Source organism: Arachis hypogaea, chromosome 11 (genome assembly GCF_003086295.3).
Source record: "Arachis hypogaea cultivar Tifrunner chromosome 11, arahy.Tifrunner.gnm2.J5K5, whole genome shotgun sequence".
Taxonomy (NCBI): Eukaryota; Viridiplantae; Streptophyta; class Magnoliopsida; order Fabales; family Fabaceae; genus Arachis; species Arachis hypogaea.
In genome coordinates, this window is record NC_092046.1 from 11,676,995 (window position 1) to 11,704,365 (window position 27,371).

The 27,371-nt window shown below is 37.7% G+C and overlaps 2 protein-coding genes across 14 annotated transcripts; both read right to left on the bottom strand.

Moving 5' to 3' along the window:
- Positions 1–8,709: 8,709 nt before the first annotated feature.
- LOC112720257 (uncharacterized) lies at positions 8,710–11,605 on the bottom strand. 10 transcript variants are annotated; one of them, XM_029290118.2, is made up of 4 exons: positions 11,300–11,575; positions 10,888–11,078; positions 9,325–9,498; positions 8,710–9,132 (listed from the first exon to the last, which is right to left on the bottom strand). In XM_029290118.2, exons 1-4 carry the CDS (start codon positions 11,494–11,496, stop codon positions 9,119–9,121), a joined length of 576 nt encoding a protein of 191 aa, XP_029145951.1. In that variant the 5' UTR covers positions 11,497–11,575; the 3' UTR covers positions 8,710–9,118. The 10 variants fall into 10 exon arrangements, 2 of the variants coding, with proteins under 2 accessions (XP_029145951.1, XP_025626919.1); XM_025771134.3 differs by having other exon boundaries at positions 8,710–9,135; XR_011867272.1 differs by lacking the exon at positions 10,888–11,078 and having other exon boundaries at positions 8,710–9,135; positions 11,310–11,575.
- Positions 11,606–12,054: 449 nt separating this feature from the next.
- LOC112720259 (uncharacterized) lies at positions 12,055–24,777 on the bottom strand. Of its 4 annotated transcripts, none has more exons than XM_025771137.3 (6): positions 15,797–16,268; positions 14,658–14,794; positions 13,827–14,184; positions 12,741–12,848; positions 12,498–12,562; positions 12,055–12,406 (listed from the first exon to the last, which is right to left on the bottom strand). In XM_025771137.3, the coding sequence occupies exons 3-6, from the start codon at positions 13,911–13,913 to the stop codon at positions 12,259–12,261; spliced, it is 408 nt and encodes a 135-aa protein (XP_025626922.1). In that variant the 5' UTR covers positions 13,914–14,184; positions 14,658–14,794; positions 15,797–16,268; the 3' UTR covers positions 12,055–12,258. The 4 variants fall into 4 exon arrangements, with proteins under 4 accessions (XP_025626922.1, XP_025626925.1, XP_025626923.1 ...); XM_025771140.3 differs by having other exon boundaries at positions 14,738–14,794; positions 15,797–16,258; XM_025771138.3 differs by lacking the exons at positions 14,658–14,794; positions 15,797–16,268 and adding an exon at positions 24,298–24,777.
- Positions 24,778–27,371: the final 2,594 nt, after the last annotated feature.

Consider the following 27,371-nt stretch of genomic DNA (forward strand, 5'->3'; position numbering starts at 1 on the left):
GTATATCAAGTTGGGGAAGACAGTCAATCGGCCGACTTACCCACTATCTCCTTTACTAAAGAGGATGCTCAAGGAATAATACCAGGGCACGACGACCTAGTGGTGATAACTATGTTCCTAGCAAACGCTCACCACCACCGAACCTTGGTAGATCAAGGTAGCTCGACAGATATTATGTTTAAACCCGCCTTTGACAAACTCGGATTAGAGGAAAGGACCTAAGGGAATACCCAGATAGCCTTTTTAGAATGGGAGGCATACCAATCCGACCTCTAGGTTACATCTCATTGTACACCACCTTCAGAAAAGGTGCTAGGTCAAGGACACTGAGTGTTGACTACATTGTAGTCAATGTAAATTCAGCCTACAATGCCCTAATAGGTCGGACAACTTTGAATCGACTTGCAGCTGTCGTCTCCACCCCCCCATCTTCGCATGAGATTCTCCACAACTAAAGGGATCACCACCATCAAAGAAGATCAAAAGCTAGCAAGAAAATGCTATAATGATAGCCTTAGTTTGAAGGGCAGCTTGGGAGGCAAAGAAGTCAATACGATCGAGTTTGATGGAGTCCGAGTTCGAGAAGAATTACGACCTCAACCAAAAGGCAAAATAGAAGAGATACAAATCGGAGACCACCCCAACAAGACAACGAGTATAGGGGCAAACCTAGAGGAAAGCCTAAAGAAAAAACTCGTTAAATTATTGAGAAAAAATTCCGATCTCTTTGCCTGGGAAGCCTCTGACATGCCCGGTATTGATCCCGACCTGATGTGCCATAGGCTTGCTGTATACCCAGGTTCCCGACTTGTTCAGCAAAAGTGCAAAAAGCTCGGACTAGAGCGAACACAAATTGTGGAAGAGCAAGTACAGGCTTTGCTGGAAGCAGGATTTATAAGAGAGGTGAAGTATCCACTTTGGCTAGCCAATGTGGTAGTGGTAAAAAGGCAAAATGAAAAATGGAGAATTTGTGTTGACTATACCGACCTCAACCAAGTCTGCCCTAAGGACCCTTATCCACTCCCCAGCATATATGCCTTGGTCGACTCAGCATCAGGCTACAGATACCTATCCTTTATGGACGCCTACTCAGGATACAATCAAATCCCAATGTACAAGCCGGATTAAGAAAAGACCTCATTCATAACTCCAAAGGCAAACTATTGCTACATAGTAATGCCTTTTGGACTAAAGAATGCAGGAGCTACCTACTAGAGGCTGATGAATAAGGTGTTTTCCTCTCATATAGAAAAACTTATGGAAGTATATGTGGATGACATGCTCGTTAAGACCAAAGAGGACGGAACACTATTGTCTGACCTTTCAGAGGTGTTCTCCACCATAAGGAAGTATGAAATGAGATTAAATCCCTCAAAATGCACCTTTATGGTAGAAGCTGGGAAGTTTTTAGGGTTTATGTTGAAAAGGCATAGAAGCAAAACCCGACAAATGCCAGGCTATCCTTAATATCAAGAGCTCGACTTGTGTTAAAGAGGTCCAACAACTAAATGGAAGGTTGGCCACTCTATCCATATTTTTAGCAGGGTCACCCTGAAATCACTTCCCCTCTATTCAATTCTAAGAAAAGTGAAGCAATTCAAATGGACTCCAGAATGCGAACAAGCCTTCCAAGACTTCAAGACATTCTTGGGGCAACCACACATACTTGCCCGACCTGAAAAAGGGGAAGGACTCGTACTATACCTGTCAGTTGGAAGTCGGGCCATAACATCGGCCCTGGTCCGAGAAGATGAAAAGGAGCAGCAACCTATCTACTTCATCGGCAAAGCCTTACAAGGGGCAAAGCTGAATTATCAAAAGATAGAGAAGTTCACTTATGTCCTTGTTCTTACATCTCGGAGGCTCCGACCTTACTTCCAAGCCCACACCATTAAAGTCCGCATTAATCAACAATGAAAAATATCCTATAAAAAATGGACTTGGCCGGGAGAATTCTACATTGGGCAGTAGAGCCATCCAAGTTCGACTTAAGATATGAAACTTGGATAGCCATCAAATCATAATACCTTGCCGACTTCATCACTGAATACACCGAAAGTCCCGAAAATCCTACTACATGGAGCCTATACGTAGACGGGTCATCAAATAAATCTGGAAGCGGAGCTGGTGTTATTCTAGAAAGCAACCAAGAAACTCGGATAGAACTATCTTTAAGGTTCGAGTTCCCTGCTTCTAAGAATCAGGCAGAATATGAGGCCCTACTTGATGGCTTGAAGCTGGCTAAAGAAGTGGAGGCAGAAAAGGTGGTGGTGTTCAGTGATTCGCAAGTAATAACTTCACAAATTAACGGCACCTACCAAGCTAAAAACCCTACTATGAAGAAGTACTTGGATAAAACACGAGAACAACTAACACACTTTTCAGAAAGTGAGGTCCGACATATAACTCGGGAGTCCAATGCCCGAGCTGATGCTCTATCAAAATTAGCCAGCACCAAGCAAGGGGGCAACAATAGAAGTTTCATTCAAAAGACTCTACAAACACCATCCATATTAAAGGAAGAGAAAATACTGACTATACACAATCAACATTTAGGGTGGATGACTCTTATAGTCAACTACCTCAAATTTGATATGCTCCCCAAGTATGAAAAGGAGGTCAAAAAGCTCATAAAAGAGGCACAAAACTATACACTGGTTCACAATATCCTACACAAAAGAAGGATCTCAACACCCCTTTTAAAATGCGTCCCGACCTCCAACATAAAAGAAGTCTTGGGGGATGCACATAATGGCATATGTGAAAACTACCTAGGAGCTCGGTCACTAGCAAAAAAGTGATCCGAGCTGACTTTTTCTGGTCGACCTTGTAGAAAGAGGCAGCCGAATTCGTCAAAACATGCCCGCCTTGCCAAAAACAAGCCAATTTTCAAGTGGCACTCCCTGAAGAGCTTATCAGTGTTACCTCACCATGGCCATTCACGAAATGGGGTCTTGATCTACTCAGACCATTCTCCCAAGTACCAGGCCAAGTAAAATGCCTCATAGTGGGGATTGACTACTTTACTAAACGGATTGAGGTCGAGCCCTTGGCAACCATCACTGCCGAAAGAAGTAAGAAATTCTTGTATAAGAATATTGTCACAAGGTTTGAGGTTCTCCACTCCATCACCACGGACAATGGAACTCAATTTACCGACTCGACCTTCAGAAACCTGGTGTCTGCATGAAAATAAAATACCAGTTCACATCCGTGGAGCACCCCCAGGCTAATGGACAAGCTGAAGTTTCCAACAAAGTCATATTGACCGGGTTAAAGTGCCGATTGTAAGATGCGAAAGGAGCTTAAGCAGACGAGTTTCCTCAAGTCTTGTGGGCTTATCGGACCACTCCATACTCTACAATAGGAGAATCACCCTTCCGACTTGCGTACAGAATGGAAGCAATAATCCCCATAGAAGTAGCTGAAGAATCACCTAGAGTCTTATTTTACAATGAAAGAGCTAATGCCCAAACTCAATGAGAAGAGCTTGACCTCCTCCATGAAGTCCGAGAAAGAGCTCGGATTAAGGATGAAGCTCTGAAGTAAAGGATGATTCTAAGATACAACAGAAAGGTGATCAAGAGAAACCTCGTCCTAATACGAAACGACATCGGAATACAGAAGTCAGGTGAAGGAAAGCTAGTCGTAAACTGGAAAGGACCTTACAAGATATTAGAGGTTCTAGGTAAAGGTTCCTATAAGGTGTCCAACCTCCAAGGGCGGGAGCTTCAGAGGTTTTGGCACGCTTGTAACCTAAAGAGATACTATAGCTAAAAGCCTTGTACCTAGGTGCACTCTTTTTCCCAATAAGCAAGGGTTTTTTAATGAGGCACCAATACAAGGGCTAGAGGCACCCAAGCCTTTAGCAAAAAGCTCTGTAAGGGAGTTTCTTAAACATTAATAACAGATTCCTACTTCTTTTAAAAGTTTCCTATTTCAAACACATTAACTTAAACTTAACAAACCGCAAAAATCATTGCCCGACCTGAAGTTGTCGACAAGATAAAATGACAAGGTATAAGTTAATGTAAGAAGTTATACAAGAAACTCGTACAAAGCAATCTCAAAATAGGTCGGAATAAAAACAGAGTTGTAGAAGTAACTTGATAAGGACCGATTTCTCGAAGTTGGCTCCATGTAAGGAAATTTATAAAATATCGAAGACCCCGAGGTCAAAATGAACTATACTAAAAGGTGCTTCGCAACATTAAGAAACAAAGTTTTGAACATTACTTAATCAAAGTGGAGAAAAACAACTAAAAGGAGAAAAGTGTTCAAAAATTACAAACTATTACATAAAGAAAAATGTTATAAGCCCACAGGCCGGGCTACCAAGAAAATATAGAAGACAAAAAAACTCAAGATTTCTCACTCATAAGGGGATTAAGAGCCTCGCCCGTTACTCCATGGCAGGAGAGGGATGAAGCATGGAAACTGGCATAGCTGAAATGACCTCCGGCATAGGAGTCGAAGTCTCCACATTAGCTGCTTTAGGTTGAGCTCCCAAGGTGGATGTTTGACCGACCTGTGTCCCCGACGTCTTTGGGTCCACGAGAACCTCCTCTTCATCGTCTGAGTCAGGCGCAGGAACCATATTTCCATGCACCACAACATTGTTCACACTGAAGAGAGAAAGGTCAAGGTCGGGAGCTAAGACCCTGACCTGAGACTCTATGTTGTTGAACATTTGTCCAACCCTAAAGGAGCCAACTCCTGCGGCTCGTCGAGCTCCACATTCAGCTTCTTCACCTCCTCCTCCAACGCCAATCACTCCCCAAACACGCGAGTATAACTCTCTTGATATTTCTTATCCTTCTCCTCGGCTAGAGCGGCAGCCGCTTCCGACTTGGTGGCCCTCTCCCGATCTTTCTCTAGGTCGGTCTTCAAGGTCTCTCGCTCCTGCTCCAGCTCCTTTTTTATCTCACTGAGCCTTCCTACATCCACCCGAGCAGCCACCAAAAGCGCTGAAAACAAACTTTCACAATGTGAAGCCCTCACGTGCCAAGGTTTGAAGGTAGTTTTGGATTGTCACGTCATCCATACTCACGTGGTGACGAGGAAGTAGGTTCTCTTCGGCCCAAGCAAAGGCATCAAAATTCTTTGTATAAATGCTTTCTGCATCCTCCACCCTCTGTTTCTTGGAAGGGGGCTCAATAGGGGATGGAGGAGAAGGAGTGGACCCGGACGATATAAGTCGGGAAAAAGAAGTAGGGATATCAACCTGTGGACCGAAAAGACCTTACTTTGACTTTTTTTCTTGGAGAAGATCAGACTGAGATCCCGACCTCTTTCTGTAAGGATCCTTCACCGACTTCTTTCTGTTGTTGAAGGCTCTTGGCTACCACTGTTTTCTTTGTGTTTCGAAGATACCTCATAGCATATTTAGGAGTCATACTTTCTGCAAGGTAAAGCAGAACACAATTAGAAACAACAAAAGAATAAACAGCTAGAATTCAACAAGTAAAGGAAAGAAAACTATCAAGGTCAAACTTCAGAGGACTAGGGTCCCTAAGGTATCTTTTCGTATCCAAATGGGGAGTCTGACCCCAAGTACCCAACAAAAAATCTATCACACCCCTTTCCAGATCATTTAACTTAGATATGTCTACCTTTACCGTTACTAGTGTATCTTGCCAGTACAAAGGGAATTGGGTTTCTTGGTTTTCAGAAAGAAAGAAATGTCGGGTATCATCAGCAGCTCGTACCTTAAAGAAATGATTCTTGAAATCATGAAAAGACTCGTCAAAGATAGAAAAAACCTTCCGACCTTGCACAACTTGGAAGAATACCCACCCCAACTTCTTCATAGAGCTGTATGGTTTTGTCGCTACAAAAAGATAGAAGATGTTCGAACTAGGTCAGACATCCAGCTCCCGACATAGGAACTGGTACATTTTTATGAAAGCCCAAGAGTTGGGGTGCACCTGACTAGGGGCAAGGTTGGAAGACCGCAGCACCTCCATTTCAAAATCGGTAAAGGGAAATCGGACACCCAACCTAGTAAAGAAGCAATCGTAGATGTAGAAAAAATGCCGTTCAAATTTCTCTAGGGGAGGGAAGCACACTTTTTTCTCCGGGTCGGGTGGATCTAGCACATACTTTCTCTTATCCTCTCTACTCTCACAGATACTATGATGCCTACGAAACTCATCGCAATACTCCCTATCGGTCACAGGGACACAGCTAAGGACGATGCTATCTACCCAAACCCGAAGACTAGGGGGTACTTTTGTCGACATGTTCGTGATAAGACGGCGAGACATAAAGACTAACACCTACAAATACAAAAGAAGACCGTTACTAAGCAAATCGGGCATCACCTAATTTAGGTCGGGTAAAACAACTAAATCAAGGGAAAGCCATTCTTTTCAAAATCTTTTTACATAGCAACCAAATGGCGCCTCTTCGACACAACACTACTACAAAAAATGGCATCATTAAGGGTAGTACAATGCATAAAAGAGAACCACTACGCTAATAAAGATTCTTTTAAGAAAATGAGAGAGTCTTTCAAATCTTTTGGCAACAAACGTTTCCTCTCCTCAAATGCTCCACAACAACAAAAGAAAAGTGCAAAGGCAGCAAAAGCAAACCCAATAGCAAGCAAGATAATAAGAAGGGAGAGCTTGAGGGAAAGAGAAAACTAGAACCAACCTTGGAGAAGATTGTGAAGAAAAAAGGAGAGCACGTTTAAAAATAGCAAAACAAGAACGATCCTCTTCACACCGGCGAAAGCAAGTAACCCTTCAAACACCAAGATTGAGAAATCTCGAGGAAACAAAAATGGACGAAATGACATAGAGAAGCACTTTGGTGAAGAAGAAAGCAAAAACAACCTTTCAGAAACAACAAAAAGGAGAAGAAGAGCCGAAAAGTCCCCTTTATAAGGGACAATAAATCAGAAACGGCTCTTTCACTCGTCTTTAAGCATGCACGAATCCCCAAGAGCAACTGCCGCGCAGTATTCGACAGTCATTAAAACTCCACCAACGTTCAAAAATTCAAAAGACGTTGGATAATACCGACAAGGTCAAAATTCGACGTCCATAGCAGAAGCCACGGAATGCTTAAGCCCGACCGATAAAAGGAACGGACTCAAGCAGGGGTATTATTCATACCTTGGCCCAATAAAATGAAAGTCAGGCCCAATAACGCAAAAAGGCCCACCTATAAAGGTGGACTCCACGATAAGCCTGACCTCTTTAAAGAGGTCGAACAACGACATAGAGGTCCAGCTTTACTTGACCTAACAAGTAACTACCTCCTTAAATCTCTCCTACCTCATCTAGAAGGTATATCCCAACGAACTCCCAAGATAAAGGGAACGCTTATCTATCAGAAAAGATAGAAATATTCCAACAAAGGTATAACACACGTTTTAATCTACTAAAAAACCTGCTTAAAACCCTTGCTAACTTAAGTATCGGAGTCTCTTGCAGGTACCACCCCTCACCTCCTCACGAGGAACTCGGAAGCAGCACCTCGGCACCAAAGAGGTCGAACGCTGCCATACTAAGGGATTTAGACCTCACGTTCAGGCCCAAATCAACGTTTCACATAACTTTTAGAACAATATTTATTATTAATATTATATTATATTAATATATGTAAAGTGTTATGTAAAATAAAACATGTATTTAAAGCATTCTTTTTTTATACATATTTAGTATTATTAAAAAAGAAATACTATTATTATTTTAAATGATTCATTTTTTGTGTATTGATAGTTTGAAGGTATATTAAAATTATATGACATATTATCATATTAGCAATATTTTATACTCAATTACTTGAATATATTTGAATTTGATAAAAAAAAATCATAAATGGTAAAAAAAATGAGATTGAAAATACAAAATATTACATATCCAAATTAAATAGACGTAACTTATTAAATTTAAATATTCTTAGCATTTATATCGAAGAAAATAATTCGGGATGGAATATGATGGATGTAATGCATTGTAAATGATTGTATAAAAGATAATTTTGCTGTAAGGACAAAAAAACTGAATATGAATACTTATTATATAATTAAAAAAATAAAAGTAAGGTTGAATTCATAAAAGAATAGCAAAATTATGATTTATATCTTAAAGGAGATTAATTTCGATTAAAAAAAAAACATTATCATTATATGAAATAGTTAAGAAAAAAAAGAAAATTAAAAAATAAAAACAAAATACCTTGTCTCAATATAAAATTGAGCTCTTTTCAAGAAAAATAATTTTACCCACATTCTATTAGATTGGTCATAATATATAAATAAATCTAATCATCCTTCAATAAAATAGAGTTCATTGTCTTTTCGTTGAAATCTTACATCCATATCATTCAAACTCGAATCACTAAATACAACTCGATGTGTTATTTGATAGATATGATGCATTCTTAAAAAATTACAACAAAGGACAATCCCGCTGAAAGTTAGATAAAAAAAAAGGTTTTAGTAAAAATAATCATGAGATTATCAAAAAAATAAGAGAATAACGTCAATAAAAGTTCATAAAAATTTGTAACTTATACCTTAAAATAATTTACTTAGATAAAAAATGAAGGATACATCTTTATTCTATGAAGTAGTTAAAAAAATAACAAATTAAAAATTAATACACACGATAAAAAATATTATACATATCCTTTAATCACACGAAACTAATTATGAAAATGTTCGATCAATATATGTGTTATTAATACACATGTATATAACAAAGTCATAAACGTTAACATTATATATAAATGTTAATTATGTATGATTGATAATTACAATAATTGACAATTAATATAATTGAAATTAGAATGTTTCACAATTAGTATAATTAGAATTAGAATAATTTATAATTGAAATAATTAATAATTAGTATAATTATTCATTAAATATTAATTTTTATAGGTGAATTCTATCTTACCTTCTCTAAATTAAAAGGTAAATTATTCCTTATTCTTATTATTAAATGAAATGAAATAAATTGTGTATCTGACGCTGCCATGTTTTCATATTTGTCCTCCTCATCCATATCTTTTGCATTATCTTCTTCGATAATGTCATCGTTATCTGACCAATTTGATTCGACATTACACCGATCACAATTACAGGTGAAGCCATAGTCTTCCATCAATTTCTTCTACCTGCTAGCATAGTTTTCATTGACAAAAAAATAGCTCAAATAGATCTCCCTGCCTTGAAGAACATCATGAATCATCCTAACAATAATGTCAGTATTATTACTGCCATCCGGTAGATTACTATCCACATAATCAAATCTGCAGGCATTAGAAAGACAATCGTGGTTAAAAAAAAGGAGGCATAGGAGTATATACCATAAGCTCTAATAGACCTCTGGCCATCATCAACAGAAACCAGCTGCATTAAGCCAAAGACATTGTGGTTGTCCTTGGCCAGAAGCGTGGAGGTGAGTTCCAAAGAAAATACATTCTGAAGACCAATGGGAGCAATTGAGCAGAGAGATGAAATAAGAAGGTGTAGGAACTGAGCTGCAGAAATTGTAGCGTCATCAGGAGAACTATGAAGAGAAAGCAAGATTTAAAAGTCTGAGGAGAAGATATTGGCAAGATTGTACACAACAATGAGAAATTGAACCTAGACTTGAAGTTCAAGTGGATGTCCAAGAAGAGAAGAATAGAGTTGGCTTGAAAGTGAGACAATGCTTGATAAAATTAAATTTTTTAATAATTTTTATAATTTTAAAAAAAATTACATCATGATTAATTAATTAAATTAATAAAATTTAGGTTAGATTAAAATTAAAATTAATTATGACAAATCAATTAATTTTATTTCAATTAATAATATAAAAGATATATTGCAAGGAATAATTTACCTTTTAATTTAGAGAGAGTTAAATAGTATTCACCATTTTTATATAATTATAAAAAAATATATTTTTTTAAAATAAATTAAAAAAAATGTATACATAATACCAGAATATATTATGTCAGTATTTTTTGTACTATCATATAACTTATTATAGAATAATATAATGATGATTATATTAATTTCATCTTTTAAATCGATTTACTCTGGAATATGATTTTCCAAATTTTTGTTTGCACGTATTAGTAATTGTTATATTTATTTAAAAAAAATTAATAATAATCGTTTCCAACTTCCAATTGCAATGTGCATTTATGGATGTGTACAGGAATATGTTCACGTGTTATTGACTGAAACAACAGAAAGATATAACTTAAAGAAAATAGATACCAAGAACATTTTTAAAAGAGTGTTTTTACTTTGATAGAAAAGTATTAGAAAGATAATAAATTTTATAATTTGTAATTATTATTAGTATTTTTAATAGTATAAAATTTTATTTAATTATATAAAATTATCCATTTTTTTTTGTTAAGTGGTTAAATTTTAATAAAAATATTTACTTTCTAAATTTTTTTTTTTGATATTGTCAAAAAATAAATTTATTTAAAATTAAAATTTATATTAAAATTAATTAATAAAATAAAATTAGTATCACCTTAAAAATATAATATTACTTTTATCGAAAATCAATAAAAAAGATGCTATTGGTATAAATATATTAATAAAATAATTAAAAATAATATAAAAATTTGTAACCATCTATCTCCCTCTGACATTTCTAACCACATGTTAAACCAGTGAGAGAGGGCATTAATTATGATCCATAGGTAACTCTCAAGTGTCCAACGTGGCAGATGATGTTAACAATGTCATACAAATCCTCTCCCTCTTCATTCCCACTTCAAAAGAACTCTTTCTTCTTCTCATCTTCTTCACCCAAATAAAACCATAAGCCCCAATTTGTGAAGGCAGAAGGATAGAAGATTAAAGAGGGACCATAGATAATTTTGAAGAGAAAATGTCAAGGTGCTAAATGACGAACTCACCTGCATCATATGTGAGTTTCACTGTCGCTAGAAATTCAATTGTGAAGAGAAAGAATGAGAATAAGGTCGATGGGAGGTGCTTTATGCCGTTAACGACTTTACATTTTTTGACAATGTACCAGTGTACCACAATGCTGTTAGTTGCAACAATTGATGTTGGGATCCCAAGTTTTATGACCCAAATTTTTTTTCTAAAATCAGAACAGTAACAATTTCTTACTTCAAACATAACATAGATCATCAACCAAATCACAAACTAAAAATAGAAAAAAAAAAAAAAAAAAAACTATACAGCAACGGGAACAGGAACAATAACGACGCAAATCCTAACCCCGATTTCATGCATAGATGAAGAACATGCAGAAAATCACTCAAACAAATTACATAATCAAGTGAGAATGAAATTTCAGACCTTATCTTACATAATTGCAAGTGTTGTCTCCTCCAACAGTGGCTCTTGCTCCCCCGCGATTGTTCTCCCTTCTCGCAAGTGGCCTCCGACGACTGCACAAACCCGACTCGCAAACGATGAACGACAACTCCGTTGGATTGATTGGAATGGAATTCGCCATTGTTGGGAAGCTCTCTCTTCTCTTCGCACCAAACCATTCTTCCCCTAACTTGTTTTAAAGCTTTCTCTTCTTAGGTTAAATATGTAAATTCCACCTATAATTTTAATTTTTAAGACAAATATTGATAGTTACAACCCTGTTAAATTAGTCATAGTATTGTTGGCGCTTCCATCTTTCATGGCCAGAAATGAGACAAATTTTATTTTTAATTTTAAATTATTATTTATAACATATAATTCCACAAATGTTTATGTAGCATCTTATGAAATCTAAAATAAAATTAAAATTAGAACTAGTATTGAAAATATTCTAATGAGCAAATAATATTTGCTCTTATTTTTCTTTTATGGCACTACAAAAAATGCATTAATTATCATGAATTCTTTTTGGATTTGAAAATTCATTAAATCTCCACCTTCATCTTCTTGTAATGATTACTCTGGTGTGGTGGTTTAATTGGTTTTTTTTTTTCTGGACACAGATTATAACAACAATTTTACGGAAATACTCATACGGAATAAGAAACATGACCGTTATAGGGATTTTGGCAGGGTTCAGATGACTCTAGCAAATAATTGAAATGGAAGAAAAGAAATGGGTCAAGAAGGACACTCCTTTATTTCTTTCATCCTTTGATAATTAGTGAATACTTCACTGAAACACTATTCTTCACATCTCATACAAAATTCAGTTTTTCAATTTCAACAGATGAAGCTATCCAAAGACAAGCACAAGTTTCATGATGTCAACTGACACAATTTCAAACCAGTTTTGGCCAATCAAGAAGCGGATGCCTGCATCATTTTTTTCCGCGTGGATCCCGGCTTAGCCCATATTTCTTCAGTGTTTCGATGTAATTTCTCATGAGGGTAAACTTGTTACTTCCCAGGTGATAGAAATAATCCCACGAATAGATTCCGGTTTTGTGCAAGTCATCAAAATTAAGCCTGAACAATCCAATTCATCAACTATGCATCACATTCCAGTTTGAAGGATTTAGATATTGAAATTTAGATCTAATGTCTAAGTTTGATGTACCTTACCCCGTAGTTCCCTACCGGTTCTGCAGACATGATTCCCACGTGCCGTCTCCCAGATATTACCTGGTTCGAGGGATCAATTGGAATGTAGTCAAATCAAAACAACAGAAAAAGAAGTAACAAGGAAGATTAATCAGACAAGAGATCTCATTGATTCAATTATCAAAGTGTACTAAAACTCAGGATATAGTTTCCAAATGGTGCAGTTGAAAAAGCATTCTGAGTTGCAGAAAGCAAGTACCTTTTCACCTCCAATTGATCTGATTTTTCCATCAACTGCAGGACTGTTTATTCTTAGAAACTCAGCCGACAACTTGAATACATGACCATCGGCAAATTCCACCTCCACCTGAGAACAGTCCAGGAATCATGCATAAGGAGGGTTAATAAGCATAATTTCTCCAAGAGAAAGATGTTTCAAGATGCAAGAACAATATGATAAGTAAGGATACAACAGAAGCAAAGCCTTTAACCACTACGAGTCATGTATAGAGTGTAACAACAGCTAACATTAGGAGAGTTCAGTGTAATTAACACAAAACAATAATGCTTTCCTTCTTTTCTACAGCTTCCAATTGCGTAATGATGATACAACTTAAAACACCCTTTCAAACCCAAATAGCACAATACTCAACCCAGTTATACCCTAGTTAGATACACAACATTCTTTCTTTTCTTTTCTTTTCTTTTCTGTAAATACTAAATGATATATAAGAAGAATACCATTCAGTATTTACAGCGTGTACCTTTCTAATCTTTCAACATGTCTGTGAAAGAAACACATTCAAAAAATTCATGACTTTTACACCAAATAGAGGCCAAACAACTCATCCTATCCCATGGTGAATTATACTCCAACCAAATACTTCAGATATGGTGTATAGTGCACTATGGCAAAAAGATTTCTTTCTCTCTTTTAGGCCTTCATATCATGAATCAAATGGGCCTTTAATATATTTGGGTCACCAAAAGTGTTCAAGCCATGAAAAACCCAAACAAAACAACAGTCAATATTCCATAGTCTCTCTCCTTCGGGATTCAATTAAAGGTGCATAAGTCAAATAAATTAGTAAATTACAGGAATGTTTTACTAATATTAAGTAACATTTTCTTATATTTGTGGCTAAATTTTCCTTCTAAACTTCGACTTATAAGAAAAATTCAAATTTACCCTATTCTCGGAAAAAAGGAATGTACATTTTTTCAAGGCAAGCTAAGAAACAAACTTTCATATTCTAACCCAATCATGTAGTAAACAATATTAAAAAAATAACAAATAAAAATTGAAAATTTTCCTTTTTGACTAAAAAAGGGAAGAAGTGCTAACCAATTTTGGGGCTTGAAGAGAGAATCTGGTGAGTCGGGGCATAGCCTCTGCCACTGTGTTGATACTCCGAATCGCAGCCATGACCATCAAGGAAGCAAGGGGTTTGATCGAATTCTCTTTTTCTTTTCCTTTATCCCTAAGTCAGGCTATATCCTTTGTTTGTTTGTAGAAAGATTTTGCAATGTCTGTGCTCAACAATTTTCCAAAACAACGCAATACAGACCAAAGCAACAGATTCAAAACTACTCACTATATCAGCATCACGATTGTGTCGAAAGATGATTCTTCAGTCCAATAAATATTGGAATCAGCAATTTAGGATTCTGGGACGAGAACCTCTAAAAGAAACAAAACGATTCTACAATAAAGAGAGATGCCAAGAAAGTTAGAAGGATAAGGGATGCAAATATTAGAATCAAGGTTTGGAAAACTAGTCTGGACCAAGGTTCTGAAAACCGGACCGGTTATCGAACCACTCTAGTCACTGGTTTACTAGTTTAATAGTTTAACCGGTTCAACTGGAAAAACCGTTTTATATTAAAATAATAAATAAATTATAAATAAACACTCTAAAATATAATTATAGTCTAATATAAACTTTAAAATATCTTAAGATCTTTAGATAAAGTACAAACTTAAATATTTTAATGAACTGAAGGTTTTGCTTTCAAAGTTTGCTATAAGAGAAACCAAAATCCTTTCTTCATCCTATAAATGTTTGCTTTGATGACATTAATCAATAAAGCAATTACATCGAAAACATATCAAACCATTTCCAACTCTGGTTTAAATTTGTCCAAGCAACAAAAAAAAGAATGAAGGTTTCGTCACCGAAAAAAAAAGAATGAAAGTTCCTCGAAGTAGCAGCTGAACAATCCACATCATTTAACACAAACTAGAAGTTTAGAAACCTCATTCTTCCATAGCTGCAGGCTCAAAGCTATCGCCACCTAAATCTAACCTGCCACCTAACATACCACAAATTTCTAATCAAGAGGAGACTCAAACCTGCAGACTCACAGTAAAATTGTATTCACTTGAGGAGACTCAAAACAAATCAGGAAAAGCAAAAGGATTTCACAATAACCCAGAGCTAAACTTGACATTTTAATGCTCCTTCATCGTGTTACTCAATAAATCATCAAAACAGCCACAATCCAAGCACATGTAAATCACAAAACTTAACCTTACACTTGTCTATTAAAAGCTCAGTTACTAATATGCAAGGTCAATTATTAGAGCGTGATCCTCAAAATCTTAGTAAAACAACACATAATTTCGATTCAGCAACATTAAACCAAGATAATCGATATTGATCAGCATCATGCCATAATTCATCTTATTATGTATTTATAAGCGTAGATAGATTTATTATCAAAGACTGGAATTAATTCCAACATATCTTCAGAAATCAAATAAGAATTCACAAAAGTTATTTATGTCCTCCAAATTACCTCCATATTTATGCCACAATGAAACTTATCTCACATATGCAATAGTTAGCACTTTAGCAGCTTCTCATGATTATTGCTCTTTAAAAGATCATTCTCCTTGTCTAGAATAATTTCTATTTAAAAAACAGTTTTTTTTGTCGAAGTGATAAACTACTGTAGTTATGGGAATAGAAGAGCAAGAATGAGCAGTGAATCCGTAACACAGGCAATGCAATTTATTATCAACCAGTAACCCAGTAACAGAGTCATCAAAATTGAAATTTATCATCACGCAGTGAGCAAAGCCAATCAACCAAAAACAAACGCTCAGCAACACAGTGACACACAAAACATCAGCATAGAAAAACCAAAGCTAATCAATAATCACAACACATTCAATAATCAATAATCAGTAAATTAAAATAATAAAATCACCACACACACAAAACAGCAGCATAGCAGAACCAACCAGAGAAATAAATTTAACACATCAGAAATTACCAAAACACACAAATAAATTAAAAGAAAGCTACAAACCCTAAGATGGAGGACCCGGTGTGTCTGAGGGTCGCGGACGACATTCACCGCTGCGAGGAGGACGGCTGAGAAGCAGACAGCGGCGCACCTGAGAAGCGGATGACGGCTTGACCGACAGGAGGAGGAAACACGGCGCTTGCGATGATTCTTCCTCTATATGAGCGCGACGGCGACGTGTCTTCCTCCGTGCGAGCACAGCGACATGTCTTCCTCCATGCGAGAGTGACGCGGAGGAGCGGCGTGTGCGGGGTATCACGGGAGAGAGGAGAGTGAGAGACCCGAGAGTTCGTGGAGGATGAGAGCAGGGGTTGGAGACTTCGGGGCAGTGGCTATAAGGACGGACGGCGACAGTGGATCGACGGACCGGCGGCGGCAGCAGCTAGGGTTGGAGAAGGGGGAGTGATTAGATGTCTGCAGCTTCAGTGAGAGAGTGAGATGCGAAGAGTGAAGAGTGAGATGTGTAGCTCAGGTTGGTTCGTTTAAACGTTTAAGCAAAAAACGACGCCGTTTTTACCGAACTGGCCGGTTTTCAATCCAATCCAACCGGCCGATTTCTGCCCGATTTACCAGTTTTCTATCGATTTTTATTTTAACGGTTTTGTATACTTGATCGGACCGTTTATACCTCCGGTTCGCAGTTAGACCGATCCAACTCTCAGAACTATGGTCCGGACATCAAACTGTTCGGGCGGTCCAAGTTTCAACCGTAAGGTTTAATCAAAATTCAACCAGAATAACTAGATTATAATAAAATGATATATAATATATTAATTATTAAATCATAAATACGAACACAGTTATAAAAAAACCCTCTGTAAATTCAAAAATACATAAAAATTCAAAATTATAACTAGAGTCTCATATTCTCATAATCTCATACAATAACTCACTATCCACAGGTACTTGTTCATTAATATTTGACAAAAAGACAAATAGGTCCCTGAGCTTTTGGTCCGTGGACATTTTCGTCCCTGAGCATTTGAAAATACTTTTAAATTCCCGACCTTAGTAAATTTTGGACGGATGAGTCCCTTCGTGAATTTGCCTCCGCCGGACCCATCGGAGAAGTCTAATCTGGTTCCCCTGAGGATGACGTGGCACGCTTGGTTGACAGCTGGACTGCTGAGTAGAAAGTTCAGCTGTCAACCAAGCGTGCCACGTCATCCTCAGGGGAGCCAGATCAGACTTCTCCGATGGGTCCGGCGGAGGCAAATCCACGGAGGGACTCATCCGTCCAAAATTTGCTAAGGTCGGGGATTTAAAAGTATTTTCAAATGCTCAGGGACGAAAATGTCCACGGGCCAAAAGCTCAGGGACCTATTTGTCCTTTTGTCTTAATATTTTTATACATATCTGAAAGAAATAAGTAAAGACAATTATAATAGGACAATGACAATCTGCAGGTCATCCAACTCAAAATCCAAAACCTGGACTAAATCCCCATAGTGGTCCCCCAGATTCAGCCCGTGCACCAATTTTGCCCCTGAGATTCCAATTGCACTGTTTATGTCCCCCAGATTCCGATTCGAGCACCATAATGGTCCTTCGAAGATTTTCTGGCGTGACTCAGCGACGGCGTTGCTTATGTGGCACAGCCACTGCCACGTTGGAGAGTCAGAACGACGTCGTTTCATGGGGCAAAACGAATGAAAGCCCACACGTCGCCGTTTTGATCACAGTGAGAGTAGTAGTAACTTGGGCAAAGGGTTTGGTATTCGTTACGTCTTCTCCTCCATATTTTCTCACCTCTCTCAACGCTTGGTCTCCTCCTCCATAAGCAGTAGCGACAGGCAAGGGCACTGCTGCCTGGTTTCTTAACATTGCTGTACTGAACTTGGGGGAAGGTTCGTGGTTCACCATTGAAGCATCGACTGAAGAACCGTTTAAGCTAACTTCAAGGTACAAATTTTATTATATTTTTTTGAATTTTTTGGATCATGTTTCATTCCTGATATGGCCGATTGTTAAAGTTACTTGAACATGATGCATGTAGTTTGTGTTAGAATCCACTGCCTGTTAGGGTTTTAGTGTTTTCCTTCTTCAAACCAGTAATGCATGCTCTGTTTCTTGTGAAAAGAACAGGGGTTAATCTCTGGTGGTGTGTAATATCTAAGTTATTTGTTGTTTATGTGTTGCATGCGTGGTGAATTTTAAGCATTTCCTCTGTTATGTTGCAGATGAACGCCGAATTGTTAGACATAATGTTTCATCATGGGGGAAATTTTGAGAGGGGGAAGGATGGGAGATGGACATACACACCTGACAATAGGCATTGTTTGGGTGATCTGGATGTGGACAGGTTGGATGTATTCTACCTGAGAAATTACTTCAAAGAGCTAGGCTATGAGACCATGAAGGAGGTTTGGTGGCAGGTCCCTGGGATGAGCCTGGAAGTAGGTTTGAGGCGTTTAGACTCTGATAATGAGTTGAGAGAGCTGTGTAATCATGGTGGAAAGAACAATGGGGTAGTGGATGTCTACATTGAACATGGCATTTCAGAACCTGAAATAGTACAAGGAGAGGATGTTGTTGTGCATGTTGATGACGAGGTGAGGGATCTTGGAGAGCAAGCCAAGTCAAATGCCAGGATGGTGAAAGACCCCCCTGTCAAACCTACCACCGAGAAGGACCCTCCTAGGAGTTTAAGCATGGTAACATACAAGCCCCAAGCTAAAGAGGCGTTACTGAAGAAGAGCAATGTGAATTCTAACATGGAGTCCCAGCCTAAGCCTAAGTCAAAGTGTAAGCCTAAGACAGTTCCCAAACCCAAACCCATGCCCAGACAGAACAATGTAACTAGGACTAGGAGATATTGTCTAAGGTCTGTAGGGAAAGGTATTTCAAAAGCAAAGGAAAATGCTAGTGATCATGTTCTTTTATCCTCTGACTCAGACTCTCATGACAGCTACGAGAGTGCTGAGGACGAGGCCTATAAACCACAAGAGCCGGATGATAGCTCAGATGAATCGGGCATTGGATATACTGTTCCTTCACAGAAGAAGAAAGTCAAGAAACCCAATGCAAGGAAGAAGGTCCAGGCTGAGAGTGGAAAGGAAAAAGGGAAGGCCAAGGTCTGTGTTGATGATGATGGATTTGTGGAAGACGTTTCTGATGAAGATGTGGACATTGGATTTGTGGGGGGAGGTATAAAAGGGGATAACATGGACTTCTTTCCCAACTATTAACTGTTGAATTTCAGGAATACATGGATAGGATAAAGCGGCTGAACGAGGACGCATGGAAGTATCTTGACAAGTGGCCAAGGGAGGCATGGACGAGGTCACAGTTCAGGCACAACCCGAAATTGGACTCGATTTGCAACAACGCCTATGAGGTTTTCAATTCAAAGATCAAAGAAGCAAGGGGCAAGCCTATACTTACTCTTCTAGAAGAGGTGAGAATGTTTGTCATGCGGACTATGGCTAAGAACAAGGTTAAGTTGGACAATCACTTGGGGCTGTTACCACCCGTAATCAAAAGTAGGTTAGAAAAGGTGAGGAAAGAGTCCAGACATTGGCATGCTATATGGTCTGGAGATACTGGATATGAGAAGTTTGAGGTCCATGGGCGTCCAACAAACCATGTGGTAGACCTGGGGAAAAGATTATGTACCTGCCAGTTCTGGATGTTAACAGGTTATTTTCTCCCATCCACTTACCTTTGCTCATTTAATTTTACACTAGTGTTATAAATAATTTTTGATTTAACCTAAGTTGGAAGTAAACTGGACTTGTAGGGATTCCATGCGTTCATGCTTGTGCAGTACTGGCCAGAGTCAACAAGCACCCAGAGGATTTCTGCCATAAGTTGATAACCATGGAGTCTTACAAGGAAACATACAAGTACCACATCAATCCTATACCTGGCCAAGCCTTCTGGGAACAAAGTCAGTTTAACAAGCCATTGGCACCACCAATCAAGAGGAAGCCAGGGAATCTTCAAACAAAGAGGAGGAAGGACTCAGATGAAGTCTCAAGTTCTAGCAAGAAATCTAAGCCAGTAACAGCCTTGAAAAGACAGCTTCGGCCTTTCACATGTAAGTACTGCTTGCAAAAGGGTCACACCAAGAGAGGATGTGAAAAGAAAAGAGCAGCTGATGCTGCTCAAGCTGCAGCTGATGCTGCGGCTGCTGCAAAGGCAGCAGAGGCTGCTAAAGACCCTAAAAATGCTAGTGCACAAGCAATTGCAACTGCCCAGGCCACCACAACTGACACTGCAACTGCCTCTGCATCTGCCAGTGCCACTGCAACTGCTACTCCAAATGCAACTACTACTGCTACAGCTACGGCTAATGCTAATATTACCATCAATTCTGCTCCTATTGGTCAAGCATCAGAAATTGATCTGTCACAGTCAATTTGTTCTGAACCAGAAGACTCTCAAAAGGTACAATTTTAATTCTATAATAAGCCTTTGTAATTAATGGAGTAAAAACTCTGAAAAAGGTTTACTGAGTGACAATGTTTGGTATTTATTTCTGGTTTGAAATTTGTGTAGTTCACTGAAGTAACTGGGGAACCAGCCACAAGACCTGCCAAACTGCCTACTAGAAGAAGGTCACCTCCAACAACCCCTTCTACAGCACTGGACCCAATGAAGGGTGCGAGTTCTGTCACTGCTTCACGATTCACAAATTTTCTGAAGTTTGTGCCGACTCCTGGATTTAAGCACCCCCGAAAGAAGTGAACTTTCATATTAGGACATTAGGACATTTTGCTTGTCAAGTGTTAGTTTTTTGTTAAAAGATACAGTGACTGCCTCACTCTAAACAATGGTTCATTTTGTTGATTACTAATCAAGTATGTCATGCTACTTGTTCAATTACTTATGGTTGTAATGTGTTAAAACTATGAATGGTTTGCCATATTTTGGTATTGATCAATTAATATTGTCCATGGTTTGGAATCTTTCTGTTACTTATTTACAAGTTCTTTTACTTCATCCAACAGGATATTATATTATATCAAAGTAAGATGATTTACACAAACCTTGTTATGTTACCACATAACAGTTTCATTCATTAATTTGGGAACTGCATTACATTGACATGTTCTCAACCCTTTAATAGCACCAATCCTACAAAAACAACAATTACTAAGAACCCAAATCCAAGAACATGAGTTATGAATTTCAGATTCCTAATGTCTGCCTCCATCTTGCCCATCCGCCATGCAAAGTTCATCTTCCTATCACCATCATCATCTCCTGCAACAGCTCCTTCAGACAACTCCTCTTGCACAGAATCAGCCCAGACGAATAACCCACACCATGTTTTCCCACTTGTCTGCAACCAACCAAAATAATCAACCGAAAAAAAAATTTTCAATCTGCTACAAATTATTAAACTTTACTCACATTATAGTTGGGGCAACCAAAGAAGGGCTTGTTAGGATGCGACTCCGTCCCAGACCACCTTAGCACCGGGCGACAACCACAGCCGCACCAGTCCGAAACCCGTCCATGCCTGCTTCGCGTCGTGCTTCTTCTCCAGTTCTCCGTCGACGATGACCGGTTGGAACTTCCTGCAACATGGCTCCCACTTCCTCTCATGGTGGACAGCTATCGGTGTACAAAAGAGATGTAGAAGAAGACGTTGATGGAGAGAACCTCAATGGGAAGGCCAACGAAATTTTAGGGTTTAAAAATGAGGACAGGGACTACATTAGGAAATTTTATCACACATTCCACGTCATATGTACACTACGGCGTCCAACGTGGCAGTGGCTGTGCCACATAAGCAACGCTGTCGCTGAGTCACGCCGGAAAATTTTCGAAGGAACATTAAGGTGCTCGAATCGGAATCTGGGGGACATAAACAGTGCAATTGGAATCTCAAGGGCAAAATTGATGCACGGGCTGAATCTGGGGGACCAAAATGGGGATTTAGTCCCAAAACCTGATATCTATGACATAAGTGCATAACACATTTACCCCACCTCAAAAGCCAAAACCCGATATCCATGAGATTTTTTTTTTTTGGACATTTGGGTACTTCTAAACTCCGAATACTTCTAAACAATAAAGTTAGCTTTTTCAGATCCCACATGAGAATCACCATTTACATTCTTCTATATTAGGGGTGTTCAAAACCGATCCGGACCAAACTAAACCGATGGACCGAACCGAAAAAACCGAAAACCGAATTAATCGAAAACCGAAAAAACCGAAAAAATGATGTTTTGCAGTTTTTTTGCGGTTCAGTTCGGTTTTCGATTCTTGCCACCAAAACCCTAATCGAACCGAACCGAACCGGTTCTTCAGAAAACCCTAAAATTAAAACTACCCCAACCCTACCCCCCATACCCCCACCCCCCCAAACGCGTTACACTTACAGGCACAGCTGCGCGAGTCCCTCCCTTCCCCGGCTCCCCCCATGGAAACCTAACCCCGCCGCCCAAACCCCAGATCGGAGCCACCACCCACGCACCCACGCACCCAAACGGCCAGCAGTCACCCACCTTCTTCACTCATTGTTCTTGTCTCCTTGATACTCGAAGTCGAAGGTAGCAGTCACCCACCCACCGCGAACACGAAGACCCAGTCACCCACCCACCTACAGGACCTCCGACCTCACCACCACCGACGTCACCGCCTCCACCCAGAAAGCCTCCACCCAGCAGCGTTTCTGGGTTCTGTAGGGTCACCTCACCACCTCCGACCTCGCCGCCTGCACCCAGAAAGCCTCCCACCCAGCCACCGATTCAGGTGCATATGGAGCCCGAGCCATCTATTCAGGTAAACTTTACTGATGCATTCTTGCCTTGTTGTTGGTATTGCTGCTTGGTGCTTGCTGGTTAATGGTTATTGTTCAATGTTCAGTTTGTTCAGTTTGTGACTTTGTTCAATTTGAAAATTCTGGTTTCTGGGTTCATTGCTTGTTTGGTTCATTGCTGGTTTAATTTGAGATTATCAAGTTTTGTTCTGTTTAGGGTTTAATTTGGCAAGTTCAATTTTTTAATTTGCCAAGTTCAATTTGCAAATTCTGTTTAGTGTTTATTGCTGCATTGCTGGTTTAATTTGAGATTATCAAGTTTTGTTCTGTTTAGTGTTTAATTTGCCAAGTTCAATTTGCAAATTCTGTTTAGTGTTTATTGCTGCCTTGCTGCCTTGCTGGTTTAATTTGTTCATTGCCATTTGCCAAGTTCAATTTGCAAATTCTGTTTAGTCTTTATTGCTGCCTTGCTGGTTTAATTTGTTCATTGCCAAGTTCAATTTGCAAATTCTGTTTAGTGTTTATTGCTGCTTTGCTGGTTTAATTTGTTCATTGCTGCTTTGCTGGTTTAATTTGTTCATTGCCATTTGCCAAGTTCAATTTGCAAATTCTGTTTAGTGTTTATTGCTGCCTTGCTGGTTTAATTTGTTCATTGCCAAGTTCAATTTGCAAATTCTATTTAGTGTTTATTGCTGCCTTGCTGGTTTAATTTGTTCATTGCCAAGTTCAATTTGCAAATTCTGCTTAGTGTTTATTGCTGCCTTGCTGGTTTAATTTGTTCATTGCCAAGTTCAATTTGCAAATTCTGTTTAGTGTTTATTTGCTCGTCTAATCTTGTTAAGTTTTATGGTATGAATTGTTCTCCTTATATTATTATTATTATTATAATTATTGTTGTTGTTCTTGTTGTTCTTATTATGTAATTGTTTTTTTTTATTATTTCAGGTTGGTTTGCATTATGAAGTTTTAGTTATTTTGTTGGAGAAGACACCATAACTTTGCTAATTGCTATCAGTTTAATGACAATTTATTTTTATTTTTAGTTGTGTTGACTGTTGAGCTATTAAACTTCTTTAATTGTCGTATTTGAATTCTATTGTCGTTATATTTCATTAGATCAAGACTTTGTTAGCTATTGTGTATTTTGGCTTGTTGATTTCAATCTTATGACATTGCATAATAGTATGGTAGAATTTTTTTTATTTGATTGAAAAAATCGAACAAACTGAACCAAACCAAACCGATTTTAATTGGTTTGGTTTGGTTCGGATGACCTTGAAAAAAAACCGAACCAAACCGAACCGCAACTTAATTAAACGATCGGATCGGATGACTTTTCCTTCAAAAACCGAACCAAACCGCACCGCGAACACCCCTATTCTATATGACTCATTATCATGATTATTTATGTACCAATATTTTAGTAGCATACCTATCTAGCAGTAATAAACTAATAATCTTGTACAACAACTCAAATTAAAGAAGCTTGATGGAATTAACGGAAGATTTTGTTAACAATCTGGAATGCTGGTGCTTTTTGGAATTTATGTTGATGTCTTAATTTGTGCATGCCGTCCACTTGATGCTCATATAGTCGTAGACTAGACCCTATTATTAATTAGCTATTTAGCTGTACAACATAGCTTAAAAAAAATCAATAACAAGAACAACTAACAGTCTAACACAACAGCAATATGAACATAGCAAATAAATTAAAAGATGCACCAACGAGAAAAACAACAACACAGCAGTGAGGGATCAAAGAGGGGTAGAGGTCTACAGGACATACCGTAACTGAGACGGCGACGACGACGGGAAGGAGAGGAGGGCCGGAGAATGGAACTCTGCAACTTGCGGCGGCTGGCTGGAAGAGGCAGAGGCTGGAATTTCATTCAGCGATGGGGTTTCTCCTTTAGTTGGTGAAAATGCTTTCACGCAGAAACGCCGGGGAAAGTTGCAGAGTCGTCGGAATCGCGGTTCCGCCGGCAACTCACGTTTCGGGAAGAAAGTTGGCCTAGAGCTTGGTTTATGCGGCACCCGACCCGAATCTGAGGCACAACATACTGAAAAGAAGGCGCTAGAATCTTAGGTTTTCCCCCATTTTCACCCTTTCCAATCTCTTTGCCTCTGAAATTTGAAACCCATCATATCTCTTTCTCTATTTCATCACGATAGTTGTTCTTCGATTAGAATTTAGAAGAGAAAAAAGACGTGTTTGAAATTAGGCAGAAACTCACCTACAGTCCTACGGTCCACAGCACATGAATTTGTTTTTGAATGTATGACAGTGTTATCATTTAGTTTAAAAAAAATTGATTTATTTTATATAAATAATTTAATTAAAAAATTAATTGATATAATTATGATGTTAAATTTTTATTGTATTTTATTTTAAAAATAATTTGACTAAATTAAATTAAAAAATTGTAGTTAATTGTTTATTATATAATTTTTTTAACTAAAATTATAATTAAAAAAATAAAATTATCTAATATATTGGATCAGCTCAATGTTAATGAGATTTTTTTTATTATAAAATATAAAAAAATTGAACTCTAAAAAAATTATGTTATTTTTTAAGATTTAATTTTTTTATTGTGTTTTCATAAAGTTTGCACAAAATTTACCTATCATGTTGACTAAACTTATTTGTATTAGTTTGTAATTTACAATTTAAATAAATGTAATTTAAATTAATAATTTATAAAATTGTATGTATTCGTATTATTATAGTATTATTATACTCATATGATTAATTATATTTATTTGATTTAAAAAAATAACGTTGTTAATTTAAATTATATCTATTTGAATTTTTGGATAATCAAACTAGACTAGATATTTGGTTGACTTTTAAAATTTAAAGAAAATTATGGAGGTCATAGTAGACATAAATACCATGAAACAGAGGTAAAGATTCTAAAATTAAATTATCTCTATTTCATAACTTTTTTACTAACAAAATCTGGGTTCAAAACTGTCATGAGATATATTTCACTTTTTATTTGGATTTGAAAATTAAAGTTGGTTCAAAACTGTCATTAAGATAAAGATATTTCAAGATTTTTTAATTTGTTTTTTGGTTTAAATTAATCCTACTGACAATGTCTTTATATTTTCTGTTATATATGCAAATCAAATATTATTTTTCCGTAAATAAAATCAACTCGTAACTCGTTCAAGTGATACAAATAATTAATGGAAATAGCATAAGTTATAACGAACCTAGTAATAATTAATCGAACATAAAGCTGAGTTGAGAATCCTAAAGAAGAGCCAAAAGAACTAACCAACTGCAGGTATGCAAAAAATTTGTACATTCATAAATAATATTATTTGATCACTGTAAGCATGTAACCTTTGATGTTGATTCAGGAGTAAGAAAAATCAATCCAAGATGAGTGATTTACAATGGAAGAAGCTGAAGGTCTTGGAAGCGGGTTCTTATGGCACTGTTTATCTTGTCATTGTTGTTGATACACAAACACCGTATCAGAGCTTCATTGCTGTGAAGAGCTCCATTCCCAGGTTGGCATTCTCACTGGAGAAAGAAGAACAGATTTTTAAATCAATTTGAAAAGGTGAAAGCGGTGGTTGCCAAGAAATCATTCGATGCTTTGGAACTGAGACCACAGTAGAGCACGAACGTCACTTCTACAATCTTTTCCTGGAGTATGCTCCCTACGGTTCTTTGGCTGACTTGATCCACAAGAAACCTCTCCCCGAGACCGACGTGAGTGTCTATGCACACATGATTGTTAAGGGGCTTTCACATATTCATCGCAAAGGAATAGTCCACTGTGACCTCAAGCCGGAGAACATTCTTGTGTTTCCTTCGTTGGATAAAGAGATTGCAAACTATCAATTGAAGATTGTGGATTTTGGATTATAGAAAACCAAAGAAGAGGAAGCAGATGTTGAGCTGTGGAAGTCCAAGCCTAGAGGTACGCCGGCATACTTGTCGCCGGAAGCGTTTTCCAGTCATATTGATGCTCCGATGGATATATGGGCACTTGGTTGCATAGTGATTGAAATGCTCACTGGATTGTCTGCCTGGGGTGAAAGCTCTTTGCTTACTGAGGAGTTGAGGTACTTCGTTGAGCATCATGAACTATCACCTAAGAAGCCACAGGGAATCGGTTTTTTCTGTCATGATTTTCTGGAAAAGTGCTTTACGAAGGATCCTAGCAAAAGGTAGACTGCTGACATGCTTCTTGATCATCCTTTCCTTTATATCACACTGTTTCATTCATATTATCTTTCAACTTGGCTATGATTATTTTTCTTAATTAGTTTCATTGCAACCTTATTTATGGTTTATGTAGTTAGAGCCATTATGATGACATTCTAAGATTGAATGGTTTTGTTTATTGTGTCCCCTGTCCAAGGGCCTGATGGCTATGCCGTAGGGTTTTTTGGGTCAGGCCGTCTTCTTCTCCTTGATGGCTTTGCCGAAAAGGAGTTGGAGTCGCGCGGTGTTAGAAAATAGAAAAGTTGTACAAAGTGTTGATTAATAATGAGTCTATCTCTTAACATTTATAGTTTGTAAGATTTAATAAACTATGTTAATAAAAGTGGTTTTGTTTGCTATTTATGCTTCGGCTGTTATCAGTTCCTTTTTATGTTTCAATTTTCTTTTTCTTTCTTCCTTTTATAATCCTGCTTTTAGTATATGATCAAATTATTTAATTAGATAGAAAAATATCAACCCGTGTTGTTATTCTTTTAGGAGTAGTAAACCATCAATTTATTGAACTCTGAGTAACATCAATTCTGAGCAACATTATCAATCGGTAAAACTTGTTGAACTCTGAGTGTTCCTCCAAGAGGAATAAGTGAGTGCAAAACATTTTGTTTTTTGGA